Source organism: Oncorhynchus masou, chromosome 11 (assembly GCF_036934945.1).
Source record: "Oncorhynchus masou masou isolate Uvic2021 chromosome 11, UVic_Omas_1.1, whole genome shotgun sequence".
NCBI lineage: Eukaryota > Metazoa > Chordata > Actinopteri > Salmoniformes > Salmonidae > Oncorhynchus > Oncorhynchus masou.
In genome coordinates, this window is record NC_088222.1 from 18,895,113 (window position 1) to 18,905,690 (window position 10,578).

The window sequence follows — 10,578 nt, forward strand, 5'->3', positions numbered from 1 at the left end:
TTTATATCCCTTAAATAATGTCAACTCCGCCTCTGTCCTTTTATTGCACTAATCATTTCTACTTGGTGCAAAATGTAATAACAATGTAACTGGGAATCAAAATGGCATGCCCCTACACCATAATTTCACAATAATGTCTTGCGATCTACAGGGCAGCCTTTTGCATCCCCCTACTGGTCCAAATGTAGAATCTGTACCTTTACCGATATTATGGACAGTGCTGGTTTGAGAACATTCCAAAATTTGGAAAATAGGCGTGGTGGGGGCATGGTTTCCGGGTGGGGAGGAGGATGTGGGGTGGTGGATGGGGAATGAGGAATGGGTTGGGGTTATTTTTGGATACATTTCTTTAATTTGTTTTGTACCTGTAACCCCCCCCCCCTTTACAAAATATGGCCAAAAGTTAATAAAAATTCAAATAAGTAAAACAAATCTATTGACATACTTTACAAATCAATAGTGCAGATTTTTTAATAATACTGTTGGAACAAGTTATCAGATAACAATCAAACAAATACTAATACATAAACACATCCAAAGATAAACTACAACACATAAATATTCAGACAAAAGCTGTTAGTAACTTTAAAGACTGTACTTCACACTAGCAGTGAGAAATTGTTTGGCTCAAATCCCTTTACCCAAGAACAGAATCTGAATCTTGTCATCTCCAAAACAGAGATGTTTGAAATAAACATTGCTGAAACTGCAATTTGGGTAAAGACTGGGAGTAGTGGAGCCATATACATGTATATTCTCTATATTGTTTGGCTCTGAGGAGAATAAGTTACTGTATATTACACATTACAAGGTTGAGAAAAGTGGCTGTTCACCCTCTATCATCTAGAAGGCAAGGTCAGTACAGGTGCATCAAAGCTGAGACTGAGACTGAAAAACAGCTTCAATCTAAAGGCCATCAGACTGTTAAAATAGCCATCACTAGCACAGAGAGGCTGCTGCCTACATACACCGACTTGAAATCAATAGCCACTTTAATAAATGGAACTCTAGTCACTTTAATAATGTTTTCATACCTTGCATCAATCATCTCATATGTATATACTTGTAAGGACCAACGCTGTGAGACGAGAAGGGAGTGAACAGGGAGTGAACATTCAATAAATAACGGACATGAAACAAACACGGACAGCGTCAGGACAGGGAAAACAAAACAATATTAATGCTGACACCGGGAACAAACTCAGGAACAGACATATAGAGAAGGCAATCAACAAAGTGAAGGAGTCCAAGTGAGGCCAATATTGCGCTGAAGCGCGTAATGATGGTGACAGGTGTGCGTAATGATGAGCAGGCTGGTCCCCCCCCCGGCGTCCCACCTGGGCGAGCCTGACAGGCCGGCCAAGACATGGGAGCCTGACGAGCCGGCCAAGGCTCTGGAGCCTTATGAGGCGGCCAAGGCATGACATGGTGTGAGAGCCTGCCAAGCCAAATAAAGCAAGGAAACCTCTCGAGCCAGCTAAGGCATGGGAGCCCAACAAACCAGCTGAGGCATCCCCGGTTCCTCCGGCAACGGCACTTGGACCCGACGTCACCAGAAATTCTTTTAAAAAAAATACTCCCTGATGCTTCAAATTGGGGTGTTAGCATTCTGTAAGGACAGACGCTGGGAGACGAGAGGCAAGTACAGGGAGTGAACATTTAATAAACAACTGACAAGAAACAAACAAAGACAGCGTCTGGACAGGGAAAACATAAAGACAATAATGCTGACACAGGGAACAAACTGAGGAACAGACAGATATAAAAGTGGCAATCAACAAAGTGAAGGAGTCCAGATGAGTCCAATATTGCGCTGACACATGTAATGATGGTGACAGGTGTGCGTAATGATGGGGAGCCTGGCTCTCTCGAGCATCAGGGAGGGGGAGCAGGTGGAGGCGTGACAATACTGTATTATAAACTGGGTGGTTCGAGCCCTGAATGCTGATTGGCTGACAGCCGTGGTATATCAGACCGTATACCACGGGTATGACAAACCATTTATTTTTACTGTTCTAATTACATTTGTAAACAGTTTATAATAGCAATAAGCCACCTCAGTGGTTTGTGGTATATGGCCAATATACCACGGCTACGGGCTGTGTCCAGGCACTCTGCGATGCGTCGTGCATAAGAACAGCCCTTAGCCGTGGTATATTGGCCATATACCACACCTCCTCGGGCCTTATTGCTTAATTCTATACTGTCTACTGTATCTTAGTCTATGCTGCTCTGACATTGCTCGTCCATATATTTATATACTCTTAATTCCATTCCTTTACTGTGTGTATTAGGTATTTGTCGTGAAATTGTTAGATATTACTTGTTAGATATTGCTGCACTGTCGGAACTAGAAGCACAAGCATTTCGCTACACCTGCAAATAACATCTGCTAAATACGTGTATATGACCAATAACATTTGATTTGAAAAATCTTTTGGGGAATGCTCACAATCACTTCAAGATATGAGGCTGACCTTCCACTAGTTCACCAGTAGAGGACAATATAGAGACAGCCACTGTCCCTCCTCACTCGTCTCTTCCCACAGCTGCCATTAGTCTGGCCAGCTTCTCCCTCTTGAAGTCACAGGTACAGCCAAACCTAAATCTAACTGGGTTCAGTCTTCTTCAGAGCAATGTGAATCCTCTGTAGCTCAGTTGGTAGAGCATGATGCTAGCAATGCCAGGACAGTGGGTTTGATTCCTGGGACCACCCATACTTAAAATGTATGCATGCATGACTGTAAGCTGCTTCGAATACAAGCGTCTGTTAAATGGCATATATTATTATATGTTACATTGAAATGTATGCAAGATCATCATTATAACAGTTATCACTACACTAATACAGTTTATTACAGCATCTTGATATGTACATATTTTACAAGCAAGGCACGTCTTCACATGAGTTGTTCATTGGCAATGCTGCTAAAGTAACAAGAACCCTAAACCAGGTGACTCTCCCGTTCATCGATTCCATGGTTACCAAGCTGATGATAATAAGAATACTAAATACTAAGTGCCACTAAGTGCCAGCTGGAGTGAAACCAACTGTGTGGTGTTTCTTTGTGTTTAGCTTGGAAGGAGGCGGGGCTCAATCTTCAGGGACAGCTCATACAAAGTGTCTTCGTCCATCACCAGAGTCCTATCCAGCAGGAACTGAGTAACCTGGGAGAGAGTAAGTAAGCATTTCATGGTAAAGTCTACACCTGATTTATTCGGTGCATGTAACAAAAAACAACTCCATTGATCGACTGTGTAGTGTGTGTTACCTTGGCTTGGTGCTCTATCCTGTAGGGCGCACCCTGGAACTGACGGATCTCTCTGATGATGTGAGACATCTGGAACAGAGAGAAGAGACATGAGACAAAATGAGAGAGATACAGGCAGAGTGATTGACTGTGTGTGTGTGTGTGTGTGTGTGTGTGTGTGTGTGTGTGTGTGTGTGTGTGTGTGTGTGTGTGTGTGTGTGTGTGTGTGTGCGTGTGTTTACCATCCTCATCTTGGAGAAGTTGACAAGTCCCTCTTCAGTGAAGTTGGGTGTTGCCTCTTCAATGAACGCCAAGTCAGTCAGATACATCCCCAGGTAGGGCACACACGGAGGGTTGCAGCTGCACATACATCAATCCATCAATCAATAATCACATAATATTCATGCTTTTCCGAACTTGTCACAAAGTCCTTAGTGATAATCTAGGAGTAAATCCCCAGAGACATACTTTCACCCTTTCTTCTCTCCTTACTTTTTTAGGGTTTCTCTCAGGTTCTTGAATCGGCCTTCTGATGACACGGTCTTCTGTAGCCTGCTCATCAGTGACTTGGTCTGTTTGCAGACTTTGGCCCATGTCTTCTTCAGCCTGTAGATGGCACTGCGGTTGAGAGCTGAGGTGATCTCCAGAACTCCATTATAGTTGTTGAGGCAGCGACAGATACCAGCCACAGCCAACCACTTCTCTATGGAGTTAGCCCTGGAGCCCACGTCTGTATGGGCAATGATCTGAGACGCTACCAGGTTACTCATCTAGAGCAGGACAAAACAGCGGAGGTGAGAGAAATGGGGGGTGGGAAAGAGGCAGAGTTAAAGAAAAGACGGGATAAAGAGATATGTTAAGATATGAGTTTAGATCTGAAGTGCTGTCTGGTATAGAGCTATAGAGTATAGATCTGTTTTAAATCTTACATCATTAAAGTGCTGACTGGTCTTCATGATGTATGGAGTTCTCTCCAACTTGTCCAGCTTCATCCAGCCCTGGCCCAGAAACTCTCTGGTGGACACACAACACACCACAATTATGCAAAAACAACAACAGCTCAACAATACTATTCTGTGATGTAGAATATACACTCACTCGTAAGGGATGCTCCTGAACACAATGTGGTCTAGCAGGGTGATCTGTTCAGCCAGCTCCATCGCAGACAGAGAATCAAAACACTCTGCTTTGGGACACTCCGTCTGTTCAACCAATATTCAATTGGTTGATATATTTTCAAAGTGCCACAAACAGTATTCCATGTCGACACTCTCTCCACTATGAACTGTATACTCTGGGCTTGTTGACAGCTAATATAAACTAATATACACAAGGACACAGTGGACTAATGTGGTTCTACAGGGGATAAAACCTGGTTGACATGTTGCTGCACATGGTGCATGTCAAATACTTTACAGTATATGAGCTGAGCTTGATTTATTTTCCCTGTAAAATAGAACCAATGGAGTTTTCTCAAAAGTGAAATCTCCAATCTATACTGAACAAAAATATAAAGGCAACATGCAACAATTTCAAAGATTTTACTGAGTTACAGTTCATATGAGGAAATGTGTCCATTGAAATAAATTCATGAGGCCCTAATCTATGGATTTCACATGACTGGGAATAGATATGCATCTGTTGGTCACAGATACCTTAAAAAAAAATGGGCCTCACAATGGGCCTCAGGATCTCATCACGGTATTTTTGTGCATTATAATTGCCATCGATAAAATGCAATTGTGTTCATTGTCCATAGTTTGGCCTGCCTATACCATAACCCCACCACGGGGCACTCTGTTCACAACATTGACATCAGCACAACACTCGCCCACACAATGCCATACACATGGTCTGCGGTTGTGAGGCCAGGTGGATGTACTGCCAAATTCTCAAAAATGACGATGGTAGAGAAATTAACATTAAATTATCTGGCAACAGCTCTGGTGGACATTCCTGCAGTCAGCATGCCAATTGCACGCTCCCTCAAAACTTGTGACATCTGTGGCATTGTGTTGTGTGACAAAACAAAGGTTACGTATGTAACCATGGTTATGTGAGCTATATGGACCACTCCAATATATGGTTATCAATCCATGGCGGAGGGATTACATCTGAGGTGAGGATTTACAGATTTACTCCCGTGTACATGGCCCGTGACACACGTTCTCTACATCATTTTCGATGCACCTCTAGCACTGTAGAGGATTGGAGTGATCCATATAGCTCACATAACCGTGGTTACATACGTAACCTTCATTATGTTTCACTATATTGGATCACTCCAATATATTGGTATACCTGTACCAGATTTTGTCGGTGCTAGAGGAACCTGGCCAGCCAACGGCGAAGTCCCAGCGCGGGACCAAGATGCAGGGGCCATCAATGTGGAAGGAGATCCCAGCACAGTCCCCAGAAGGGGAGTCGACGTCCAGGACCGCTGACCCAACCGCAGAGGGAGGTGCCACATTCACCCGATAGTACCTAGCAAAGGTTCAAGAGGAAGCCCAGCTGGCCGCAGCACAGATACCAGCGAGGGGCACTTCCAGCCAGGCAGTATGCTATTGTAATCATGTTCACGATCCCGTGAGAGAGCCTCTGCTTTGACAGCTCAGCCCCCAAGACTCCCTCACCATAGCATACAAAGAGCTGGTCTGTTGTTCTCGCTGACCATGTCCGCTCCACCTAGGCAGCCATTGGTGCCGTTCAGCGGCCAAGCCCAAAAACTGAGGCGGTATGGTCTCAGATGCCACAGAGTTCCCCCGGCCTGAGACAGCGATATTTCCAGCACAGCCTGCATCAGCGGAAAAGGGGGAAATGCGTAAAGCTCCAGCCCTGGCCAACCGTGAGCCAGAGCATTCAAGCCCAGAAGCCCTGGTGGCTCTGACATGGAGTACCACAGGGGGCAGTGTGCATTGTCCAGGGAGGAAAACATGTCCACCTGTGCACTCCGAACTTGTCCCACAGGTGCTGCACCACCTGAGGATGTAGGCTCCAGTCCCAAGGTGGCGAGCCCTCCCTTGAGAGCATATCTGCTGCCACATTCAGGAACCCAGGTACGTGCACTGCGTGTAGAGATGCTAGACATCCCTGAGCCCAGAGAAGGAACTCCCGTGCCATAAGATGGAGGAGGTGGGACACCTCAGTCCACCCTGATGTTTGATGTAAGCCACCACTGTGGTGTTGTCCGTTCTCACCAGGACATGTATTCCCTTCACATGTGGAAGGAAATACAGCAGGGCCAGCATTACAGCTCGAAGCTCTAGTGTATTGATGAGCCTGCCGCTCCAAGGGGGTAGCCAACAGCCGATGGTCGACCTGCCCTTGGTCACCCCCCCCCCCAGCCAATCTGGGAGGCATCTGTGCTGACCAGCTCCCGGTGGCACATCCTCAGCATCTCCACCCCACCTGAGAGAAAGGAGCAACAGCGCCACCTCAACAATGCCCGGAGGCACTGTGCGGTCAGCCGCAGCTGGCGGTTATGGTGGTGCTTCGGGTGCTTGCCGGTGGGAGGTCGCCGTCAGCAAGCCCAACAGGTGGGGATAACACCCGCCCCTGCCGAAAGTGGTCAAGGCAAAATAACATCGCCTGAACCCTTCTGGTGGGCAGGCGTGCTCTCGTGAAGACTGAGTCCAGTTCCATGCCAATGAAGGCCACTCTCTGGGTGGGTGTCAGACAACTCTTCTTGGCATTTACAGTAAGGCCCAGCCTGCCGATGTGGGTCAGGAACATGTCTCTGTCTGACAGGACCTGGGTTCTGGTCGGGGCACAAATCAGCCAATCATCCAGGTAATTGAGGATCAACAATCCTCGGGACGTGAGAGGTTCCAGGACAGTGTTCATGCACTTTGTGGGTGCCAAGGAGAGGCCGAATGGAAGAACCATGAATTTGTAAGCTGTCCCTTCGAAAGTGAATCGGAGGTACTGCCAATGAGCTGGGTGAACAGGAACATGGAAGTATGCATCCCTTGGGTCCAGCATCACAAACCACTGGTCCCTGGACATGGCCTGCAACACACGGGCTGGGGACAACATGTGGAACCTCAGTACCTTCAAGTACCCACTGAGATTGCGGAGGTCCAGAATCGGTCGAAACCCTCCGTCTCTTTTTGGGACTACAAAATAAGTGGAGGAGAACCCACCTAGCCGTTCTGATGTCTCGATCCTGCGGATGGCACCCTTGTTCAGGAGTGAGGAGATCTCCAGACCCAGGGTTTTCTTCAGGGGGTCGGCCACCGTGGTGACACGAAGGCCCCTGAAGGACGGGGGCAGGCACCGGAATTAGAGTCGGTACCCCTCAAGCATTGTGGATATCACCCAGGGGGACTCGACACCCTCCTCCTACCTTTGCCCTTTGAGACGGGGAGAAGCGGAAGGGTGTGTCAGGGGTCCTGCCGGGGCCTGCCTCACCTCTGGTGCTGCGGGCACCTGGGTCCCCCAAGCACGTCCCTATGGCGGCGACAGTTGACAGGTTGTTGCTCCACCGCACACTGTGCCCCTCACCGCTGTTGTCCCTCAGCACGAGGCGATGGGGCAGGAGAGAGGCCCCACCGTCATTAGGTTAGAGGTGGGTGGCGACGGTCCGTCTGCCTTGATCCCGGGGCCTGAAGAGGCGGCATGAACCGTTTCAGGGTCTCCCGGTCCCTACGAACCTTATCGGCTGCACCATGGCAGCTATCATGTTGTCCATGGTCGGGTACTCCCAGAAGCCGAGTGACTCTGCGCCCGCAACATAACTCCATGGTCCAGTCTCTGCTGTGAGTTGGAAGCACCCCCTGGCAGAGGCCCAGCTCTCCTGCAAGACCTTGTGGAACTTAGCAGAGATGGGGACAGATGGAGAGTCATCACTGTCCACCAGTTTGATGTCCAGTGCAGTGGCTACCCAAGTGAGTAGGTTACTCATAGCCTCTCGAGCCACTGGGGGCGATGAAGCCCCGCTGCCGGCTTCTGATGGCCTGTCAGCCTGGTAGCCCCGCTCACGGTGTTGAACAGTGCCAGCATTGTCCCCCAGGAACAGCTTATCACTGGCCAACAGAGAACAGCTGTCATCGCCATCAAAGCTATAAACCCCCCATCCAGGACTGGCAGCAGATGGGCTCTGCCTGCGGCGGCTCCGGTCACGCTTCCTGGGAGGGGTATTGGGCCCAATAGAGGGACTAACAGCTCGCTGGCACACCACTCCTGAGGGAGGGAGCTTGTCCCCAGCCTGAGCCTAGCCAACCCACTTGTGCATGGTCTCCAATCACGCCAGGTGCAGGTGTTCTGAGAACACCACACAAAACAGGCATCCAGTAGGGGCTCCCATGCCCTCTCCGCGTGGCTCAAACCCAGGCAGTGCATTCACAAGGTATGCAGATAGATCCCCAGGGCGATGCCACCCTCCCACCTGTCACATAGGGAGGCCATGAGCTCAGCCAAGTCAACAAGGCCACGGAGCAGGGGTCAGACGCCCTGGGAAAGCTTATGTCGTGACCTGCTTGGAGGAATAGGAACACGGTGAGGGATAAATTATCCAGTACTTCTGCAAAAAACAGGGACGACTCGTGTGGGAAAAACAGACAGACAAAAAAACAGCAACCAGTTAATGGATTTGATTTGTTAGTTTTTTTGTTTTACGCCAACTGCAATATTACCTTGCCAGTTTAATATCCAAGCAGTAAAAACAGCACCATATGATGGAGTAACTCCGTTAAGGAACTCCAAAGTAATGTCTCAACATAGTGGAAAGCCCACCATGATACTCTTACACTCTGCAGGGGAAAGAAGAAGAAAAAACCCTGCAGGGTAATCAGCAGAGAACCAAGCAGCATGTTAAAGCAATTCACAATTCACACACACATAGAACAAGCTAATGGGCAAGTTGTGTAAGGTAAATTACAGTTTGTAGCAGCAAGAGACTCTATACTAATGGATGCACACAGAGTCATAGTGTAACGCTAACGAAACACAAGTACGACAAACCACGGGCGGAAGATACAGATCACTCAACAGGAGGGGCCGGCCATGTGGCCAGCTGTTCCAGGCTGCAAACAGCCAGTGAGTAAACTTCCACGCAAGACATTACACTTACCAGTGACTTACTAAGCGAACTTCAGAAAGTCTGTACCTCAAACCATACGGACGTCCCCCGAGAAAATGAAATAGAACGTGTGTCGCGGCCATGGGGCCTATATATAGGAGTGGACCCCAGCAGTGACACAGGTGTAACGGGATAAAAACTGTAAAACCTCACCTCGGATGTATCCCTCCGCCGCGGAGTGATGCAATATAGTGAAACATAACTGCACATTTCAGAGTGGCCTTTTACTGTCCCCAGCACAAGCTGCACCTGTGTAATGATCATGCTGTTTAATCAGCTTCTTGATATGCAACACCTGTCAGGTGAATGGATTATCTTGGAAAAGGAGAAATGCTCACTAACAGGGACGTAAGCAAATTTGTGCACATAATTTGAGAGAAATAAGCTTTTTGTCTGTGTGTGATCTTTTATTTCACTTTATATGTTGCATTTATATTTTGTTCAGTGTAAATAAAGCTCACCTCAAATACTTCTAAATTCTAAAGTATTTGAAATAATGTATTAGTTGGGTCTTCAGGGGACAGGCTCCACCACACTACACACCAATACAACTGATTTGTTCTGATTCCTTACGGAGACAACCTTTTCACACAGACTATATCGAGACAACGTCCCCAGACCACGTCTTACCAGGATGAAGTGGAGCAGGGGACTTCTCTGCTCCAAAGTCAGCATTCCAAATTACATCACCATTTATTGACTGACTCAACGTAGTTTTACCACTGCATCCCTGTAAATTAAATGGCTTCGCATCTAATCTAGATAGTATTTATGTGTGTGATTGAACCATACTTACCATCTGTAGGATGTCTTCTATCTTAAGCTGAGCATCATCTTGATCATCTTGAGAAAGGGCACTGAGGGACAAGCAGAGTCTCATTAATAAATATAATAGTGGAGGGGGGGGGGGTATGGTTTTGCTATCCTTGTGGGGACCATTTTGCCGGTCTCCACAAAGAAAAAGGCTATTTTAGGTTTAGGGTTAAGAGTTATGGTTAGGAGTTAGGGTTAGGTTTAGGTGTAAGGAAAAATAGGATTTTGAATGGGAATCAATTGTTTGGTCCCCACAAGGATAGTAAAACAAATGAGTGTATTTGTGTGTGTGTTAGCATGTGTGTGTGTGTGTGTATGTACTTTAGCACAGTGGTTCCCATCCTTTTTCGGTTACTGAACCACCAACTACATTTTGCTCTGCCTGGAGTACCCTGGAAGTACCCATTCATGTGGATTTGACCAGTCTGCCTATGG

At 47.4% G+C, this 10,578-nt stretch overlaps 1 protein-coding gene across 5 annotated transcripts in view; it reads right to left on the reverse strand.

The window, feature by feature from the left end:
* Positions 1–1,638: 1,638 nt before the first annotated feature.
* The window catches only part of LOC135548261 (ras-specific guanine nucleotide-releasing factor 2-like), a 70,405-nt gene continuing 61,465 nt past the window's right edge, over positions 1,639–10,578 (reverse strand). For 4 of the 5 annotated variants that reach the window (XM_064977663.1, XM_064977662.1, XM_064977660.1 and 1 more), the window contains 7 exons: positions 10,127–10,187; positions 4,350–4,453; positions 4,181–4,265; positions 3,744–4,021; positions 3,494–3,611; positions 3,273–3,341; positions 1,639–3,168 (listed from right to left, as the gene is read on the reverse strand). In XM_064977663.1, the coding sequence (XP_064833735.1) occupies positions 3,073–3,168; positions 3,273–3,341; positions 3,494–3,611; positions 3,744–4,021; positions 4,181–4,265; positions 4,350–4,453; positions 10,127–10,187 (811 nt within the window). In that variant the 3' untranslated portion in view covers positions 1,639–3,072. Of the gene's footprint in view, positions 3,169–3,272; positions 3,342–3,493; positions 3,612–3,743; positions 4,022–4,180; positions 4,266–4,349; positions 4,454–10,126; positions 10,188–10,578 lie in introns of those variants that run through there. The other variant, XM_064977664.1, reaches the window with a different exon arrangement.